General features: G+C 49.4%; 1 protein-coding gene and 1 non-coding gene across 2 annotated transcripts in view; both read left to right on the forward strand.

Annotated features, from left to right (window-relative positions):
• Nucleotides 1-22,500, forward strand: part of ubl3a (ubiquitin-like 3a) — a 27,786-nt gene that overhangs the window by 584 nt on the left and 4,702 nt on the right. The window contains 2 exon segments of the mRNA XM_084474413.1: nt 1-88; nt 21,086-21,194. The exon segment at nt 1-88 is cut by the window's left edge and continues 584 nt beyond it. Coding sequence (XP_084330539.1) covers nt 62-88; nt 21,086-21,194 — 136 coding nt within the window. The 5' untranslated portion in view covers nt 1-61.
• Nucleotides 18,643-18,724, forward strand: LOC311354983 (small nucleolar RNA SNORD62). Its single transcript, XR_014637363.1, has one exon. It is a non-coding gene; the product is annotated as a small nucleolar RNA SNORD62 (small nucleolar RNA).

A 22,500-nucleotide genomic window follows, 5' to 3' on the forward strand; every position in this document is an offset into this window, starting at 1 on the left:
GAATACTGGTGTTTGGACCTCTCGTGTGAATCCTCCGAGGACTGCGAGGAATACCTTCAGGATGACGAGCAGCACCCCTGCGGACATGGTAAGGACCACATCGGTACCTCTGACGGTCTGACCCACCGTCCGACCGGAGCAAGGCTGACCTGAGTCCTGACTCCTGCCTTATGGCTCCACACCACAACATCACCGTGGTGCGCAGCTCATCGGAGTTCAGATCATGCTGCCTACTTTTTTTATTTGTTCATAACGCACACTACTAGGCTACTGCATGATAATAACACCATGCCTGAGACACATTAGCCCATTGTCAACGGGCTGGTGTGGGATACAGTTAAACTGGGAGACGGTGTCGGATCAGTTGCATTCGTACACACACGCACGCACGCACGCACTCACACACACAATAACAAACAGGCATAATCAGCACGACCCACCACCATATCATTATGTCATACCAAGCAAAAATGCAGATTCCCCTCCTCCGGCAAAGTGTTTGTTATGCTGTTGACTCTAAGGCGAGTCCATGGTGGATCTCGTGTCTATGTATAGAACGGGTAAATCAAGAATTATGCCCTCCAATCCAGAGATCAAGCAGGCTGTCATGTTATAGCTGTGTTGTGGGTTATGGGAGGCAGCTGCTGTCACAATGTCAGGATATTGGTGTTGAAGTAGTCTATGATTGACCTATGCTATATGGCCCATTAAAAGCCATACTGTCTAGTTATAAAGCGTCACAAAGGGTGTTACAACCCTTTATAACTCCACCAACGCAAGGAAAATCACACAATGTGTAATAAAACAGCTCCTGGCAACAATCAGTCAAACAACCTACGCATGCATCTCCCAATAGAGTTATGTGTGAATGTGGGCTGTATTCAATTTAATTCAATTATATTCAATTCAATTTGTATAGAGCTTAACCACAGTTACAGACCCCCCCCCCTAGTTTGACTATTATTACTACTGTTACTACTATTGAATACCCTATGGAAGTATTCAGTAGGGTCAGGGAGGAGCTGAGCTCTGAGCTATGTCGAGGAGCAGCACGGCACTCAAGTATCAGTGAACACACAGACAGCAAGCAGAGGAACGAGACCGTAAACCATCCGAATCAAAGCCCTTTCCCCCCTGCTGAAGAAGCCCTCTCAAAGTCAATTATTACAAACCCCCAGCAGGAGCCCGGACGGCTTAGCCATTATTGCCCAGGGTCACCAGCCTGGACCGAGGGCACAGAGTAGCTGGCTGCAGGCGGGCCCTGGTAACACTGCCCTTCAGAGGCCTGCATGGAGAGGAGGTAGAGGTAGAGGTAGAGAGGGGGTGAGGGGGCGAGGGCGGCGGCGGCGGTGCCAAACTCCGTGGACAAGTGGAGCCATTCCTCCCCCCCCCCCCCCCCTCACTTGCCCGCTCGCTGTCCCCAGGCAGGCCTCCAGAGGTGGGGGTCGGGAGAGGTCAGCACGGACCTCCACCGCCACGCTCAGACACTCGGTAGCACGTGTGGGTGTGGGGGGGAGGGGGGAGGGTGTGAGAGAGAGAGAGAAAGAGAGAGAGAGAGAGAGAGAGAGGGAGAAAGAGAGGATAGGTTATGTACCATTAGAAAAAAAGTACTGTTATATGTCTGAAAGGATTGTGTTCTATGGTTTGCTTCGCTAGCAATTTTTTAACAGACAATACCAGTGAGCGGCCCAGAGGCTAAAGCACACACACACACACACACACACACACACACACACACACACACACACACACACACACACACACACAGAAGTCCCAGGCCCGGTCAGAGGTCAGAGGTCAGAGGTGAGGGCTGTGGGCAGCACAGAGCCCAGTGGGAGGTTGGGGTGTTGAAAGCAGACCACCCGGTCTCCCTCAGTGCTGAGCTCGGCACAGACAGACATGGAGACAGAGAGGCAGACAGACGTAGAGACTGACAGAGAGACAGAGGGGCAGACAAACAGACAGGTAGGCAGGCAGACAGGCAGACAGACAGACAGACTGACTGAGGGGCAGACGAACAGAGAAGCAGCTAGACAGACACTCAGACAGACGGGCGGATTCCAACAGACCTTCAGACAGAAAGGACTAATTAGGAAGAAAAAACGAGAGACAGACAGACAGGCAGACAGACAGAGCCACAGATCTCATTCCTCCTTGGATGCGACTTGTCCTCAAGGGTGTGATGACATCACCCTGTCCAGCAGCTGATGCACTCATACACACACACGCACACGCACACGCACACGTCCCACCTCCCAGCACGACTGACCCTCCGAAGGTGCACCGTGGCTGTCCTTTATTTCAATTGTATGTGTGTGTGTGTGTGTGTGTGTGCACGCGACGGCATTGGTGTGTGTGCGAATGCTAGGTGCATCCATGTCTGTGTGTCTGTGTCCCTGTCTGTGCATGTGTGACTGTGTGTGTGTGTGTGTGTGTGTGTGTGTGTGTGTGTAGGGGGGCCTCTGCTGTTGGATTGGTTTTGTTTCTAGTCAATAGACACCGTTGGCAAAGTGACCATTTCCATTTCTAAACACAGATCCCTTAGATTAGATCTGGATTAGATGTATTCTCAACCTGGATCTTCAGAAGAACTCAGGTTCTCCTAAGAGTCTCTGGGGCCAAAGCGTTGGCAGCAGTCCTAACAGATAAGACCCATTCCTATCCATTCCAGACATCATACCGCACATTGCTGGCGCTCATCATTCGAAAACAACATTTCCGGCGCCAACGCCTCGTCTGACCGCGGTATACGTGCGGAGGCAAACGAGCAGTTATTGATACACGTCCACAAAGCAGAAGTAACACGCATTGATCACTTACGCAACAGAACGAAGCGTGTGTGTGTCTGTGTGTGTGCGTGTGGGTGTGTATGCGTGTCTGTGTGTGTGTGTGCGTGCGTGTGGGTGTGTATGCGTGTGTGTGTGTGTTCGTGTGGGTGTGCGTTTGCATTCCTCCACCGCTAAACCGAAGATCAACAACAGCCACAAAGCCACCTTCAAGGCTACTGCACATGTGTTAGTCAGCACTCCTAACACCACGCACGCCCCGACGCACAAACAACCGCACACTATAAAAGACACAACCCAGCAGCCCGGGGGACCACCTATGGTTGACGTTGTGTTGTGTGTGTGTGTGTGTGTGTGTGTGTGTGTGTGTGTCCTGCATGCCAGCCAAGCGCTTGTAGTGGATTCATGTCCAGAATGTTAATGACGTTATTGAATTCTTAACCTGGCGCTAAAAAACATTTTTGTAGTCATGCGCTTGTGTGGGTTGTGTTTGTGTGGTTGTGTGTGTGTGTGTGGGGGTTTGTTTGTTAGTTTGTGTGTTTGTGTTTGGTTGTGTACATGTGCCTGTGTGTTTGTGCATGTGTGTTTGTGCATGCATGCATGTTGTGTGTGTGTGTGTGTGTGTGTGTGTGTGCGCGGTTGTGTGTGTGTGTGTGTGCGTGCGTGCGTGCGTGCTTGCGAGTGCGTGCGTGCCTGTGTGCGTGTGTCATACACAGTAGCTCCTATGTGATGGATCTCTGTCTGCCAGCGTGGTCGTGACCAGCCAGAAGAATGCACTCCGTTGCCACGGCGTCCAAGACGACCAGAACCAAAGAGCTCTCTGCCGGGGAGGGAGGGGGGGGGGGGGGGGTTGCTCCCCTCAGGGGCACTCCGCTGTCGCCTTAATCGCTCATCGTGTTTAACGGGCGGCCCTCATCTTCTGGTGGTCAGACGGTATTTACTGCGTGGTTTTGGCCCCCCTGGGGTTTTCATCCAGCCTACTGCGGGGCTCCGGGGTCACAGCTTACAAAGGGATGACCTCCGCCCGCGCTAAAGGTCACCTCCTTGGTTTTCACGCCCTGTTTTTGTAATGGTTCGCGGCGATGCAGACTCATCGACCACTTAAGAGCAGTCGTATATACGAGGAGGTCAGCGGAGACGGGCTGTCAGATTGTGTACATTAATGTGTAAGATGATAACGCTTCCAGGGCACGCAGGAGCAAAAATAATGGATTGTTTGTGAATTTGATGACGGAATGATATAGTGCACAACTTCACATTTCAGTCCAGAGTGAATCTTCGCTCTGCTCCCCTGTTGGGGGGGGGGGGGGGGGGCTGGGGGGTGGCAGTGAAAGCAGAAGTGAGTACAGAAGTAGTCTTTTATAAAAGGAAAAAAAACGCTGACATCTGCTGCGCTTGCCACACCAACGTCGTCAAGGAAGTCGTTACTCTAGTTCTGATAGCGGAGGTGTTGAAAACACGTCGGCTGCTCAGTCTACTCTGAACGCCACTTTGTTTGACTCTGCGACTGTGGTTTTATGAATGGCAGCTGGCTACTACACATCTGATCTACTCTCATTGGAAAGTGCCGGAACATTGCGTCTGTGGCCGTCCGTTCACACTGCAAGCCTCACGCCGCAATCATACTTTCCGTGTCCGCGTGTCCGCGGAGCTCCGCTGTGGAACCGCGTAGCGTGACTGAAGTAATACGCCTGTGTCACTATGGTCCGTCCGGACTGCGTATTTACGAATCCTGCTATGGCCACGCCAAGCCTCTCCCTACTCTGTCTGTGATTGGCCGGGTTGCATGCAACTCAACTGGACACTTTAGAACTCTACGGTACCCTCGCGGTGAGCATTCGAGAGAGTCACAAAAGAGCCCTAACCCTAACCCTTAACCCCTAACCCCTAACCCCTAACCCTAACCCTAACCCTAACCCTAACCCCTAACCCTAACCCTAATCCCTAACCCCTAACTTCAGCTAATATCAGCTAATATCAAGCCAGTCGGTATTTAAGCCAAGTGCGGTAGTCAAATCCATAGACAGTAGAATCAAAGATAGGGGTGACGTGTGTGACCGACCAATCAGAAGTAGAGGAGGGCGTGTCTTTTCGGGATATGGCGTGGCCATAGTAGGATTCGTAATTTCGTGTCCTGACTTCTATGCCGAAGTTGGCATGCAGCAGTAAAACTCGCATGAATTCAAGTATGATAAACAAACGGATCTGTATCTCATTTGGTTCATGAATGCGGAATCAAAATTGGAAAGATTAGGTTCCATGTGATTTTTTGCTGTTCACAATGTTATGAAGAAATCTGATCTGAGTCACATATGTCTGTTGTGTTTGTCAGTCTTTGTGGCTGGCTGTATGTCTCTCTGTCTTTCACGCTATCTGTCTGTCTGCCTCTCTTTCTCTCTGTCTCTCTCTCTCTGTCTGTCTGCCTCTCTGTCTGTCTGTCTGTCTGTCTCTCTGCCTCTCTGTCTGTCTGTCTGTCTGTCTGTCTCTCTCTCTGGTCTGTTGGACTTGGTCCACTTTAGCTTGCAGTGTGAACGAGGCCTCTGTGTGTGTGTGTGTGTGTGTGTGTGTGTGTGTTGTCACGTCTGGCCCTTCAGAACTATCAGTCCACTCAGACCGTTAATTAGACCTAATTCTGTAAGTAACACCATCCAGCCGGTCTGCCATGCTGATGTATTCTTCATCTAAACAGAGTAAGGGTGGGTTGGCGTTATCATTCACTGCAATAAAAGCTTCCTTATTACTGCACGGAAATAACGCAGCCTAATTGGTGACTGTGGGTTTCCAATGAACGCGTGATTCGATCTCCTCCGTCTCCATAAGGACTGTGAATCCCGCTTTGAGCTCATGGTGCTGCCAGCCACTTTCCACTCAATGCTTTGTTGTTTGATTGTCTGTCACTCAGTGACCCCGGGCCTCTCAGAGAGACGCTTCTCCCAAAATTAGGACAACAGAGAGGGACACAGTCGCACACACAACACCACTCATTGTTGAGGACTGTGGTCTACTCATGTGCTACAGTAGCCACGTGGAAAAGCGTGTCATTTTCCCTTCAAGAGTGCCCTGTGTTGCCCGTGCTATTGCTGGCGGGCGGGGAGGGGTGTGTGTGTGTGTGTGTGTGTGTGTGTGTGTGTGTGGGGAAGCTCAATAAAGAGGTCTTTCAGCAGCACTGGAAACAATTTCCCTTTAGAGGGAAAACGTATTTATATTAAGGCTACTTGGCGCTCGTCTATCCAACACTCGGCCCCCGCTTCCAGTGTGTTCCTGTGCAGGGCCTTTATCACGGAGCCTCACAGAGCCGCACAGCCCCGAGGTCAGCCTTCAGTCTTCAGGCGACCCCGCCCGGCGCCGCGCCCTCAACCGGGCCGGGCAACACCCAGGAGCCGGAAAAGAGCACACACACACACACACACACGGCGACGGCCAATTAAAAAGAATCCAAATGCAGGGCAGGGGGGAGAAGGGAAAAGTGTGTACACGCGTGTTGGGGTCTACTGTCACAGAGGACTGGCTCCGGAGTAACCACGGCTCCGCCTCTGTACCCAGACGGGTCGTCCCAAGGACGGCCCGGCGCAGGCCGGACCTCCGGCTGCTCACTGCGGTCACCTGGGGTCAAGCAGGGCCCAGCCGGACTACCGACAGAAGACACTCAGGGAAGGGAGAGGGTCATTATGGGATGGCCTGAGGCCCAGGGCGGGCGTTTGCCGCAGAGAAGGGAGTCAAAGGTGCAGACGGATCAGGTGGCTTATTACAGCCAATCGGATGTTCCCCCAGTGAAACCCAGCCAGGGCGGAGGGCGAAGGCCAAACCGTGACGTCACCGATGGGGCTTTCACTCTGGTCTTTGTTCTTCTCGGTCTTCTTTATTCGTAATCTTTGCTAAGATTGTGTTATGCTTATTATAACATATAATTAGCTTATGCAACTGTGTGTGTGCGAGACCTGCGATAATTTGCAGATAATTTGAATAGTTGATCGACAGAAATCGAATCAAATCAAATTTAGATAAATCGATTCATCATTGGAGTCGTCTTTCAAGTGGAAATGCATCAGAAACTATAATATTCGGTTCATAGATCATTTTAAAAAGTTTAGTTTTTCTTGGCTGCTTATTGCATTGTAAAAACAGGAGAATACCCAAAGAAATATTGAACATAGTACCGTGAATATAATCACCCAGTACTACAACCACTATGTGTGCTGTTTGCACTGCGGTGCCTTTCCATCGGGCTCGTATCAAAGCAACAGTCGCTAGGCATTAGCACATTGTACAACTCCGACGTATCTTTGCTTTCAAGGCACAAACCTAAAGCCTCCAAAACAAACAGTCTTTCCTGCGAGACCGGATTAGCCAGGGCTTGCTTACATAGGGTAAACAGGGTAGCCATTACCACATCACCTATTACGGAACCTATGCAAATAACAGGTACCTATTTGAGTCCTAATCCAAGCAGGACGTCCACTGCATCTCACAGATTATCAGGACCAACCCGGGCTTAGTTCAACCGTGAACCCTTCCAAATGCTGTCCGTCCCAGCCTTTCATCTGGGCTCCGTGAGTAAACAGACTCCTAATTCCTTGGTGTGTATCGCGCCCAACAGGAAAGACATCCCCCACAGGCGGCATTGCATCCTCTGTGAGAACAGAGTGCCTCAGCTGGTTATGTCATCTGTGTACATTTTGTCGCAGGCCCTTTGGGACCTGACTCTGAGATCTTGATTGGGTCCCTAGCTCCCCCCCCCCCCCCCCCCCCCACTTGCTCTCCCATGGCATCACGTCCTGTTGACGCTCCCTCGACCTCCGTCAGACTCATAACCGTTCCCCACTGAGCCGGCTTCCTCTCCTGTGGAGGACGGCGCATACACTAACAGCGGGCTGGCTGGCTGGCTGGCTGGCTGGGTCGAATTCAGAACACACACGTAGACGACACACACACTCGCTGCATCGCCGTGTGTTGGATTCTGAGGCTGAGGCTGTTAATCTTGGCTGGGGCCGTAGTGTACCATGAAATCCTCCTTGAGTGACCTCCCGTTCCTCTGGGAAGGCCTCCAGACGCGGGCTCCCCGGCACTGAGCTCGCCTCGTCAATGTCAATTCGGGAATGTCTGCAATGATGCGTCCCGTGAAGGGTGTCGCAAATCCATTAAAACGGCCACAATAAACATAATCCGATTATGGGAGATTAACATTAATAACCTTCCTTTTAGTTTAAGGCTTTAATAATGACAGTGAAAAGTCTTGGTGGCCCACCAAAACAGTGAAATACGGTTTGCGTTGACACCCATTGCACAAGATCTTTCAGAAATACGTTTTGAGACAGGGTGTCACCACGTCTTTTGTAAATCCAGTGTAGAAACCCTGAGGAGACTTCCTCTTCTTGTCTCTCCAGTGGTTTCACAGGAGACTTCCTTCCGCCCCCATTACAGAATCATCCACACACTTGAGACACACTTAGAACGAACCACAAGTGTTCCTTCCTGGAACCGCCGCCGCTGCACCACTGCCTAACCTTTAGCCTCCCCCCTCGGTTCTGCCACGGCAGCCAGTTCTACTTGTTCGGACTTCTCGGTGAACAGGCTGTTCCGTTCTCCTCATGAGACAATACTTTACCAATTTGAGCCAACAAATCTCCAAAAGTCTGGACTCAAAAGTCCCTGTTTAATCATTGATGTGGAGAGTGGCTGATGGCGTCCCAGCATGCATTGCACCAAATGACACACCGATACACTTCCTACTGTCTCGGAATAACTAAACTGCTGCTTTAAGTGTCTTCTGTCTCGTGGTGGGCAAACGGTCCTGTCTCGCTCAACTGTGTAGAACTCCATTAGCGCCGCAAGGGCTTTGGGGCCGGATAAGGCGGTCGCCCCGCACTCACAATGGGGGCACCCATGGATAAAAGACTTTTATCCATGGGTGCCCCACCCATGGATAAAAGTGCCCACCAGGGAATATTTATTCAATAGACTCTTATCTTTATACGCTTGGTCCCTTGACCGGACCAGGGGGTCAAAGCAGCACCGCTCCTTCAGGAATACTGTGAAAAGGAACAAGAAAAGAGAAGTCAGATCCCGGCGTTTCAACCAGAAAGTAACTCTCTCTCACTCTCTCGCTCTCTTTTTCTCTCTCCTTTTTCTTGTTCCTTCTCTCTCTGTCTCTGTCTCTGTCTCTGTCTATCTCTCTCTCTCTCTCTCTCTCTCTCTCTCTCTCTCTCTGTTTCTCTCAGTGTTTCCTTTTTCTATTAAGCTCAGACAGACCTCTTCTTCTGTCCTTAAAGAGCAAATCACATGGGCCAAGACTGTAGGGCACCACTCAGATAGTGAAAGAGAGAGAGAGAGAGACACACACACAGAGAGACTGCAGTGCAATGAACATGGCCGCTCTGCTTCTGTCCCTCTCTCTCCGGCTCCCTTTCCTCTCTTCCCCTCCTCCAGATCAGTATCTGGGAGGCCAGAACAGGGCCAGCGATAGCCTGGGTCCATATTCATGCTGGTCAATATGCTTTGCATCTGTCTTGCGTGGCATGCAGGGCCCTGAGCTGAGGCCGTCCCAGAGGAGGCCTGTGTGACAAGGGAAGTCTGAGCCACTGAAGTCTGGGCCACAAAAAGACATGCGTGCTAAATGAATGGAGCGGCCTACTGCTGATCACTTGAAATAAAAGAGGCTAAATATCACACTGTGCCGAAGGCTGTGCCGAAGGCGGGTCCAAATCGGTCACTTCTTCAAGGAAAGAGGAAAATGAGTATGAATTAACGAATTCATTCATTATAACTAGCGTATCTTTTCTGAGTGTGAGAAGACACACGCACGCACACACACACACACACACACACACACACACACACACACACACACACACACACACAAACAAAAACACACACACACACAAACACACACACACACACACACACACACACACACACACAAAAACACACACACACACACACACACACACACACACACACACATATACAAACAAAAACACACACACACACACACATACAACACACACACACACACACACACATACAACACACACACACACACACATACAAACAAAAACACACACACACACACACACAGGAAACCACAGTAAACTGTCTCTGTGATTGAACTTCGGTGACAACGTGGAAAAGGTCACAGGCAGCCGTCACCCGGTCCACAGGGGTCTCATCTGGGTGCTGCAGAGACCACCTCGGAGTGTGTGTGTTAGTGTGTGTTAGTGTGTGTGTGTGTGTGTGTGTGTGTGGCTATGTTTTGGAGGGTGTTGCCTAACGCCTAACTCGACGCCGGAGGCTCCCCTTCACAGCCTCCAGGCGACCCCCCCCAGAGAACTAGAGCAGGGTGACAGACCAGGGTCGGTGAGGGGCGGGGGGGGGGGGGGGGGGGGGTGGGGGCAGGGGGGGTGGCGGGGGGAGTGTGAGACACACAACACCCGCCAACCAGGGAGCGGGCTTTGAAGTGGGGAGAGCTTGGGGATGGGGTGGGCTGCGCTGTCTCAGTCTCCCTGGGTGGTCCCCCCCCCCCCGTCGTTCCCCCCCTCCCCCCCCTCCCTTGGGAGCTGCCCTCTGGGGCCGTGTGTCGGCCTCCAGCTGCTGGGCTTCCTGTTGGCTTCCGTGGCAACGGTCATGGAGTCACCTGGTGTAACACTCTCCCAGCAGAGGAAGAGGAAGAGACACATTGCCGACCGCGTGACCTGATTGGCTTGATTAGACGCGGCCACGGTGAAACCCAGAACCCTCTCATTAACGACGGGGCTCCGTTCCAACTGCTGCGCACGTTTCAGGGGTCACCTTCTCCAGGCAATGCCGCAAGCATGTAGCCAAAGGAACAACCCTTAAAAAACGAAACCAATCTACGTTCAGAGACACAAGCACCAGCATCATAGCTCATGAGCTCATATTCACAACCTATCAAAACGGACCGATTCACATTATATGACACAAGCGTCATGCTTCATGAGCTCATATTCCTTACCTATCAAAACAGGAGCAGTTACCACTCTAAGACGTAAACATCATACCCCATAAGCTCACATTCATAACAGAGTCTGTCCGTGGGGGACATCCGTTTGCAGCTCAGCCGTGGCTGACGTGCTGCTGTGCTGAGCAGGTTCTCGGGGCGTTGTGCAGCCCTCGCTCCTCCAAGCGCAGGGCCGGGCTGTCTAGACGCTGACGGGGGGGGGCTGGGGACGGGGGGGACGGGGGGGGCGGGGGAGGGAGGGAAGACCATCGATTGAAGCATGAAAATGCAATTTCACATCTCGCTCTGCAGCTTCCAACGCAGAGCATGAACACTTGCCCCAAAGGCACCCTGCAGATATAGATATATTTATATAGGATGTATATATAGGCTTTATATATATCTATATCTATATATGTATAGATATGGATAGGATTTATTTATCTCTATCTCTATGTATCTCTGTCTCTGTCTGTGTGGTTCTGTCTCTCTCTGTCTCTGTCTGCGTCTCAATCTGTCTGTCTTTGTCTCCCTCTGACTCTCAATCTGTCTGTCTGTGTCCGTGTGTCTGTCAGTGAGACAGGGGGCCTGGCGGTGGCTGGCAGGTGTCAGCTCTTTGTCTCGGTCTGCAGCGTATCACCTCGTCATCACTCTCAGCCCGTCTGTCAGCAGAGCCCGTCCACTGCGCAAACGGCCCGCTCTGAACATCCCTCTCCCTCTGTTCTCGTCCCTCTCCCGCTGACGTCCATTATCGACGTGCTGAGTTGTAGCGCTGCTACAGTGTACAGCTTTCTGTTCCGTGTTTTATGGAGAGTGATTATCATTTTTGCATTAGTGTCAGTGATCAGTAAAGGGGTTTGCCGGTTGTGTTGGGTTGTCCACTGGCACACTGGCAGCACCCCCCGGCCCGTATGCCAGCAGCTATTGATACGCCCAGCGGGGGACCAGGGGAGACGTGGAGAAGCCCTTTAAACAAAGCTGTGTTGGAACAGGTTGGTTGGCACTGGGAGCAAGGAAGGTTATAGATACGATGTTACCATTACCATTTACATGGAGGGCATTTAGCAGACGCTTTTATCCAAAGCGACTTACAATAAGTAACATTTGTCAGAAGAAGTACGCTACAATCAAAGATGAGTTGATGTAAAGATAGCATCAAATATTTGGAGCAATCTGGTTGCATGTGCATCTCATCCTCATCCACAACACATTACCCTCTGTTCCTCCCCAGGTCCCCCAAGTGTCACATCTCGTTACAAACAAGTTGGGGAATATGTTAGTCAGATCCAGGCAGCTCCGGGTGACCTTGTTTCTAAAGATCACACACAATAGAGATTCTTTCTCTTTCTGAAATCAATCCTTTTTTCTCTACCTTCCAACTCAGGGCGAACCCGGCCCAGCCCGCATAAGAGCTGTGTGCTGCAGGGGTTTGTCTAATGGCTCTCACCGCTTACTTCTGCTCTGGTCAACGACAGGAGACAGTCTGGCTGGAGGTAGATTGCCACAGAGATGCAGGTGGGCCCGCGTAATGCTTACACTCCAGGAAGGAGACCTGCAATTTAAGAAGCGGTGGCCAGTCTGTTCTCTGTAACGGTGATAAGCTGCCATCAGAGGCATCGGTGAGGACCTGGATGTGGACGACCGTATATGGCTCTGAGTCAAGAGGTTTCAGGAGTCTGAATTGAGGAACTGAGACGTCTGTGTGTGTGTGTGTGTGTGTGTGTGTGTGTGTGTGTGTGTGTGTGTTGCATGTACGGAAGTGCGGAGGGCTCTTCGTTGGCATCAACACTCACCAGTATTGGTGACAAACATCGGATGCACCGGTTCAGTTGAGGCCGTGCAGCACCAGGGCGTTTAGAGTTTACTGAAGGCTGTCCCACTTCTGAGGTAGGCAGGGCAGTCAGAGCAGGCCGGGCTGGAGGTTCATGCATGTTGCATGTGGCACTCCAGCTGGTCGGTCCTTGATGTAGCAGGAAGGCTTTTAAACGGCTTTTAAGCTGCAGATGAAGGAGTGAGCGCTGTCTTTTGTAATATCTGGGATTTCAGCTCTTGATAAGTGGCGACCTGGCAGGGGTAGCCCCGATGTGAACTGTTCAGAACCCTCCACTGATGATAGGGATCCAACGCCATGTGATTTATGGTTAAGGATCCATAGGTACCAGTCTGGAGTGGACCTCTGTAGTCTGTAGTGGACCTCTGTAGTCTGTAGTGGATCTCTGTAGTCTGTAGTGGATCTCTGTAGTCTGTAGTCTGTAGTCTGTAGTTTGTAGTGGACCTCTGTAGTTTGTAGTCTATAGTGGACCTCTGTCCACACAAGCAACTTGTGCACTGTTTAGCTGAGCTGACCTGTGTTTGTAGAAGTCATAAACACAATCAAACTGAATGGGTGATCGGTTGGGATCCTCAAGTACCCACTCAAGGCAGATGCCAGATGATAGTTGAAACGCTACAAACCGTCATTAATCAAAGTTGAGTTGCACCTGCAGAAAGACATGTGATCTCTGGAGGAGAGATCACACACTCCGAGGACCACCAGACCACCCCCCTTGGTTACAGGATGTTGACGTATTTCCGTATGTAACTCTCAATTTCCCTATGCACCCTCTTAGATTCCTGATATACCTCTGAGTTTAAGATGACTCCCCACTCTCTGACTAAGATCAGAGCAAGATGATGAAGACATCACTGCAGAAAAACACCAACCAAGTCGCTCTTTGGACACTTTCGTTGTACAAGAGCGTCTGGGGGCACACCCTGATTGGTGAGAGAGAGAGAGAGAGAGAGAGAGAGAGAGAGAGAGAGAGAGAGAGAGAGAGAGAGAGAGAGAGAGAGAGAGAGAGAGAGAGAGAGAGAGAGAGAGAGAGAGAGAGCTCAAGTATGTCCATTAGCCAACGCCACTCTGCTGTTGACGTGAAGAGGAGGAACTATCATGGAGTATATTTTGTCTATAATCAGAGGAGACAAAGGAGACACACACAGACACACACACACACACACACACACACACACACACACACACACACACACACACACACACACACACACACACACTCACGTACATACATGCACACACACAATCCATTCATTATGAGGTTGCATATAAAACCAAGTAGTCTGAACTTGGGTTGGGTTCTGTAATACCGTACTTCAATTTAATGAGGCAGAGACACAGACCATCTCCACACACACACACACACGCACGCACACACACACACACACACACACACACACACACACACGCGCACGGAGATAGACATCCTTGCTCTTTCCCTCCTCATTTCCTGTGGTCATTTGTTAAGTGTCATGGGCCTGGTAGATCTCGTGTCAGATGATGTCTCATTACCAGTTCCTTCCTGTGCTGCAGTCTGAGCAACGATATAAAAAGCTCTGCCACTCCCGCCGCTGCGGCAGGCGCAGCGGCGGGCCGGAGCCCAGGTGTCCTCAGTCCCCCCCCCCCCCCCCCCCCCCGAGACGCCAGGGTCCGGAGGAGAGCGACCTCGTCACAGCTGCTCTGAGACCTGTGCTTCATGCCCTTCACACCAGGCGAAGGCTGGGCTTTGTTGTGGCGGTTCTGTTGTTAACCGAAAACCATCTTCAAGAGGATGTTACACAACAGCCTCTCTGGAGGCATGCTGAGCCTCATCATGCTGGAATCTAACTGCAGATCTTTGTGGGTGGATTCGCTATATATTGCACACGTTACCGTATCAAAGCCCTCAAACGTTTCCCAGTGCACTTCATTGTTTCAATGATTCCTGGTGAATGTAATCAGGTTTCCCTGCCTGTGCTTGCACATGATTGTAATGTTTGCGCGTGATTGTGTTGAAATGGATTACATGTTCCGCCGTGTCTAAACCTGTGTCAACAGAGCAGCTAAATGGCCGTCCTCACTCCCGTTCCTGTGCCGTACCGTACGGCGCGCACCCTTCATGTGGCCCCCAGGTTGCCCCATACTAATCTCCGGCAGCACTCCACCAACACGGTTCTGTTTCCACACCTGGGCATCGAGATCGTATCTGATCTCTTAATCCGGGCTAAAAAAAGACTGCGTCTTGAAATGTTTACAAGGGGCTTTTCAGAAACCCCTCTTGGCTGAGTCTGCCGTGGTCCTCAGGTTCTGAATATATAGGGCACAGGGGTGCTACCATGAGGCTGGGGGGGGGGGGTTGTGGTTTGCCAAAGATAAGAACGCAAGCAGAACCCGAACAGACACATCCAGCCGTTAAACGTACTTGTTTGTGTGTCATTGTCTCGTGCCTCTTCAATGAGGGCTTTCCAGTGAGCATGCCAATAGCAGTCTAGTCTTGCAGAGTTGGCAGCTAGCTCGATGTAGCCGCACTGAAATGGGGACAGCTGTTGCCTGCGGCTTTCATTTCCAGCCGCAAACTCTGAATTAAAAGGAAAAGGGCTTTCGGGGTGACGTTCCTACAGCCGCTCCACGGCTTCCTCGTTAAAAAAGGGACAGGATGAATAGCTTAATGTCAACGGCACAGGTGGAAGGCTGTCAGACGTCACCCGCTCGCACGTAGCGGTAACCGCAGATGTTATTCAAATGCAGTGCAGCGCCTGTCTGAGATACGAGGGGTGGACTCCGATGTAGCCCGACGCGGCCCTATTGATTTTGTGTTGTCATCATTTGAATAGGTGACAGGGGTGGATGGAACCCTTTATCATAACAAGATACCTTTCTATTTTTAACCCTTTATCATGACAAAATACCTTTCTATTTTTTTCTCTATCCGATCAGTGGCTGATCGAATAGCGGAAAAAATAGAAAAGGTATTTTCTTATGATAAAAAACGTTCAGTCTTTATGCAGTTCACAGTCTCTGGTTCAGCGGGTTTGTTTGTTTGGAAATGGAGGCCAAATTTCCTCAATTTCAGCAGATATCTCGCTTTCTTTAGGGTCTTGTCATCAAGAAGGTGTGCTCACAGAGATTCCTCCTGGCTACCGTCAGAAGAGAGGAATACGGCACAGCACAGTGTAGATGTGGGCGTGGCCATTATGGGAAGAGCATGGGCGTGGCCGTGGGCGTGGTCACGGGTGACGTCCACAGGCTTCCAAGCAGTGTTCTTGTTCTTCCTCTTCAGATCAAAAAACAAATATTTGAGGAAATGACAGGATGGAAATACCGGTTCTATGGCTTATGCAAAAGAGAGAGAGAGAGAGAGAGAGAGAGATAAAGAGACATTGGGAGAATGAAAGGTAGTGTGCTCCGCCCAGAACCAGCTGCTAGGCAGGAAGCAGTGGATCAGCCAATGAGGAGGTGTGGTTGGGGGGGGTGGGGTGGGGGGGGGGGGTTTCTGTCATGAGATGAACAGATACAAAGATATTTATATCTGACGCCATTATTTAGTTTTGATAAGGTGTTGAACAATGCTGGTGGTACGTGTTCTCACAGGCGTCACGTAGCAGGTTGGGACATGACAAAGCTCAGACAACTCTAGCTTACTCTAACTAGTTTAGGTGTTTTGTTTTCAAATGTACCTGCAGATAAGTTAAGACTATCAGAGGCTTGAAATTGTACAGGTGACAGACTTTCGTCCATTTTTTAAAGCACATTTATTCTTATCTAGTGTTGGTTATCGTCCGAAAAATAAGTTAGACTAGTTAGGTGAATAAGGCCAATAAATACACATTTTCAGCAAACTCATCTCTTGATATCAAAGATCTAAAATCGGACATAAGAGAGAGCAACAACAAGTCATTTTACCCAGTCATGCCCTCAGGGGAACAACAATAGCCGGTTAATGTTTAATAGCTTTTATGACTGGTACCTTGTGGTTTTGTTGGTGAAAAACCATGACGCCTCCAAGCCGTCCGTGCTGAGTGCATCACATTGGGTGAGTTAATGATAAGCTGAGTCTGGGGAGCTCAAGGTCCCGTCTGTCTATAGATATCATCCACCGTGATGGAAAGAGATAGTCAACTACCTCCATGCCTCTTCCGGCCAAACAGAGCCACCAAAACAAGTGTGTGTCAGCATATTTTTAGGCACCAGGAAGAAGACATTTACCTAAACATTTGGATATTTATCTCACTTTCCTGCTTAATATGCAAACGTGTGGCTGACGTTAGGCGATGCTGTATTGAGGTTCATGCCAGGCGTCAAACTTGCATTTTGGGAGTACAGCAGCACTGACAAACAAGGACGATGATAGAAACAAACATGTAACCAATAGATGTCAGGGTGACCTTAATACTAACAATTACGCTCATACTAACACAGACTCACACTAACACTGCCCTGACCGTTGACCTCAGTCCAGCATGGACTTTACCACCGCCAACCATCGCTCTCTCCCAATGAACCAGGCTTAAACAGCCAACCGGGCTTAAACAGCCAACCAGGCTTATAGAGCCAACCAGGCTTAAACAGTCAACCAGGCTTATATAGCCATCTTAGAGGCTCCACCTCTAAGCTAAACCAAGTGAGTGTAAATCAATTAACCCACATCCCACGCTTAACCAGCCAAAGCACATAACTAAGGTGTATTTTATAATTCTCACAACATAATAACAATACATAACAACTTCATTCAGATCTTTCTGACATACATATCAGAGGTATTTCAAAAACACTTTTAAAATCCCACTCTCTCTTTTAATCGATCCGGGGACATAAATACAGGGAGTGAACGCGGACCTGCCCTTTAATGGGGGAGAACTCCAATAGGCGAGTGAATAAAAGTTTGTTCAGACTATTGATTATGACTCTGAGTAACTGTGATGGCTTGATATGTGGAGTGAGCATAATGCTAGCAATGTACAGATCACGGGATGCAATGAAAGACCTTTAACGACGCAACCGCTGAAAACTAGAAATGAGCCGTCAATCAATAAACAGCGAGCAGAGCGATTAAATGACTCGTGTGAATCTTAACTGGTTGTGACTATATGGGCTTGACGAATGTTCTTGATGACAGGGAATTCAGAATACATAGAAAACAATATACATCAAGGGCAAATTATGTCCATGCGATGTTTAAAATAGCCTTGTTGGCATGCATGCCCCAGGGCTTAGTCTATAGCGCTGTATGTATGTAGCCCGGTCGGTTTAACCCAGGGACGAGTGCGTGTCGCTTTATCACAGTGTCAGCCTGGCCTCTTCTTCCTATAGAGGGATAGTCATTTAGTTTTTCCTCTGTCAACCTCCCGAGTGCAATCGAGTTGTGGTTTCCGTGATGGTGGACGATATGGATCGAAAACTTCCTGGAAAAGGATGTTGTTGATTGTGATTAGTTAATGGGTCCGGACTGCGTGGTGGAAAGGGTTCACTGGGTCTGGGTTCAGACCCGGCCCGTAGTCCAGACAAAGTCACACTATTGTGTGTTCCACTATCAATTCAAAAGACATCTACTGAAACCAATTTGACATGTACTTTGTCCAATATGGACCATCTCCTGATACCCAGTTCAATGATGGGTCTAATGTTTGATGGCGTCCCTTATCAGACATCACACAGCCCCCTTCTCCTCTGAAACCGCCCAGACTGATATTCCTTCCCAGAATCTCACAACAAATCCAGCACCCATCCAGGAACCAGTCCCTCTCCTTCACACATACACACACACATGCACACACACACATACACACACACACACGCACACACACACACACACACACACACACACACACACACACACACACTAACACACTCACACACACACACACACAGTAAACATAAGGCAGCTAAGGCAGTCTTAATACATAATACACAAGAAACAAAAGAGCAACACAGGCAGCTGCTGTAAGTTTACGCAAGTGGATTAAGTGTTGGAAACATTGTAGCGTAGCAGTGTTTCTGTTTCTGGATGAACATTCACAGAGAAAACACAGACTGAGAGAACAACCAAACGATGAAAACAGGATCTGTGCAGAGGGAAGAACTACTCTCTACATTCACATTGATACTATTTCAGTAGAATCTTCTGAAGTATGTAAAATAGGAAGTGGTGGAACAAAGAGGAAAGAGAAAGAGTGAGATAGTGTGTGTGTGTGTGTGTGTGTGTGTGTGTGTGTGTGTGTGAGAGAGAGAGAGAGGGAACAAGGGAGATGTCGCAGCCTACCTCCTGGTGAAAGAGGGGGGATGGGGGGGGGAGACAGAGAGCTTGGGCTCCCGTTCAGAGAGCGACTGAAGGTTGTAGTGATGAAGTAATGTGCTTGGTAAATATCTAACACGGCCGGATGTGGAGTGACCCTGGGCTTTATGTGGGGTTTGTAATTCATTTGTGGTTTGGGTTTGCTGGCATTGGTGGCGTTTTTTCAATTTGTCAAAAAACAAGAGCCCTCAATTCATAATCAGGGTTAATCTGAGGAGATTACATTTTCTATTTCTATACATTTTCTCGTTTATTAAAAAATGTTGTGTTGTAAAATACATAAAAAAACATAAAAAATACAACATATTCATGATAGGTTTCAAAATCGGTTTGCGAGTAGAAAGTGTCATTCTTTTACCCAACATACACACTTGTTGTGTACTCTTACTGCGCGTGGCTGGGATCAGTGTGAAAGGTCAAATTCAGTTGTTTTGTGTTTGTGTTTGTGTGTGTGTGTGTGTGTGTGTGCGCGTGTGTGTATACGGAATGTGCGCGCGTCTGTGCTTAGAACTATAAGCTGATTTGATAACACGCTTAAAGAGATCCCAGTTCTGTGTTGGTACGCTGTGCGTTACATCACAGTAGCCCACGAGTGTGTGTGTGTGCGTGTGTGTGTGTATGTGTTTGCGCGTGTTTGTATATGTCTGTGTGCGTATGTATATCTTTGTGTGTGTGTGTGTATGCTAGGGATGGGTCAGAATATTCGATTATTCGATTATTCGTTCCCGAAGGTCAAAGCCGATTTTTAACATTTGGACCGTTAACATTTTTTATTATTATTAATCATGTACAGAAAAACAATATACACACTACACAAGCATAAATATTAATATATATGCATACAACACAAACACTGATCACTGTTAAAGTTAGTTTTTTTGCGTGATTATTCAACCATGAAAAATTTGAGTTATTCACATCCCTAGTGTATGCATATGTCTTTGTATATGTGTGTGTGTGTGTGTGTGTGTGTCTTTGTATACGTGTGCATGTGTGTGCGTGTGTCTTCGTATATGTGTGCGTGTCTTTGTATATGCGTGTGTGTGTATGTCTGTGTGTATGTGTGTACGTGTGTGCGTGTGTGTTTGTGTGTGTGTATGTGTTGTTGTTAGCCTAGGGCTCAGAGAGGCAGGAGGGGGGGGGGGGTTACAGTGTTATACATCCCCCATAGACGGCAGGCACACGGCAGCGCACTTGGCCCAATGGCATGGCACGTGACTGTGCCATGCACACACACACACACACACACACACACACACACACACACAGCCAAAGTGAGTGGGCACGCAGACAGACCTTTGGCTCTTAAAGGCACACCACTGTTCAACAAACACACATCAAGGAAGGAGATAAGCTGAAAATAACCTGCGTTACGCCCGGCCACCGCGCACAGACAGCTCAGCTCGTGGAATGACACACCACATGTCGGTTTCAACACACACCCACACAAACACACACACACACACACACACACACACACACACACACACACAAACACACTGGTGTCAACACTGCCACTTTGCCCCAATAAAAGGGCAATATATGTTGTGTTTTTGTCCTGTTATGAACTCGTCATGAGACTGTTTATATCCTCTGGGATGGCGGTGGTTGTGGTGATAGTTTTGAGTGTTCTCATCTCTCTGGTGGTTTTGTCAGCCGATGGACTGGTTCCACTGGACTGGTTCCACTGGACTGGTTCCACTGGACTGGTTCCACTGGACTGGTTCCACTGGATTCTGTGCCGTCATCCAAGACGGGGCGACCTGTCTTGTTATAAAGTCCAGTGGTTCAAACGTACTGCATGAGCCGATATTCACTCCTCATTTTTATATTCACTAGTGATCCGGTCAATTTGTCTGTCAATCAATAATCAATCAATGGTTATTTATTGATTGATGAGTGGCTGTCATCACTACTCTGCGGAAGGAAGCGACATCCTTTTCCCTTACGTTTCCTGAACCATTCTTCTTGGTTACCATTTGTCATTTGAACAGGAAACAACTTATATTGGCTGTTCTCAGCAGTGGGCCTTCGTAAACGGCCTCGGATGACGATAGTATGGAACCATAGAGGGAACCAGGTCGCCCCCACGGTCCTAAAGCCCCTCCCGCTCCGGCACAGAGGAGACCTTATGTATGGTCTCCGATGGCGGAAGGAGGTCTCTTGTTGACTCTGTCCGTTATCAATGACCAGGAATCATCCGGACCGATCATGACCTCCACGGCTTGTGTTTGTGCTTCCAGATCAATCTCCGGCTGATCCTGGTCAGCGGGAAGACGAAAGAGTTCCTCTTCTCCCCCAACGACTCGGCCGCGGACATCGCCAAGCACGTCTACGAGAACTGGCCAATGGGTGAGTAGCGTAACCCCCGGCTGACCTGTTTCCCAGAACTGGCCAATGAGTGAGCAGCGTAACCCCCATGTGACCTGTTTCTCATAACTAGCCAATGGGTGAGCAGCGTATCCCCCAGGTGACCTGTGCCCCAGCTAAGGTGGTGTCCTGTGGGTCCTATGTAGTGGACTACAGGGTGTTGGGCTGACAGCCTCAAGGTTATGGGTTCGATCCCCGAGGTCTTCCCCAGTACCCTGAGGCATCCTTGAAGGTCCTTTCGCTCAGAATGAAAAGCGCGTATTCAGGACACTTTACTGTTAGTCACGCTATGGATTTTAACCGCTGCTAAAAGCTAAATCGTAAATAGTAGTCTCACAAGGAGTCGTGAGGTTGCTTCTGAGTCACTGCCATTGTGCTTACAGGCAAACGACGTGCGTTGCACACTGATGAATAACTAGATGTTGTTTCGCAACAGAACTGTGATTCATAACATGACCTTGTGAGTCTGTTCAGCCTGACTACTGGGACGCCATACTTTTCCATGGCCAAAGCCAAACCGTTACCGCAAAGGTGTTTTTATGTGGGTGGGGGCGTCTACAGAGCATTGATTGCACTACTAATTGATTGGCTCGTTCCTTTCTGTTGTTTTGTCTGAGTAGTAGTCTGTCTGTTCAGAACCGACGGCTCACAGTGGTAAGCCCTGTCTGTGGCTCTGATCCTGAGTCCTGAGCCTGGTTACTTGGTGACATTCCATCAGAGGTCCACTGTGTGTGTGTGCGTTGCTAACAATACAACAACACAGCCATACAACCAGAGCACTGCTGGGGAAGCAGGAACACTCTGTTGTGGATGTGCAACGACTGAGCCAATTACTAGTGCTTGGAACGGCTTCCATTCTGGTTTGGCGCGGACTCAAACACACACACACACACACACACACACACACACACACACACACACAGGGGATGGATATTCACTCCGTTTCAGGGAGGGGAACGGAGGGGGACGAGAGTTCCTTGAGGCCAGGAGTCTCCTTGGCAGAGGACCCTTGATTTCCATTGAATGCAACGGGAGTTGGAGAATCCCAGAACGCTGGCTATCGGCAGCAGACGGGAACGTGGGAAGACAGTGGAAGACAGATGTGGGCTGAGACTCACATCTGGAGACCAGACCCTCCGAATTCCCTGATCTCTCGCTCTCTCCCATTGTCTGTCTCTCTCTCTCTCTCTCTTTGTCGTTCTCCCTCTCTTTGTCTCTCGCTCTGTCTCGCTGTCTCTTTGCCATTCTCTCTCTTTTTGTCTGTCTCTCTCTCTCTCTCCCTTGCTCT

Source organism: Micromesistius poutassou (assembly GCF_964030765.1).
Source record: "Micromesistius poutassou genome assembly, chromosome: 10".
Lineage (NCBI taxonomy): Eukaryota > Metazoa > Chordata > Actinopteri > Gadiformes > Gadidae > Micromesistius > Micromesistius poutassou.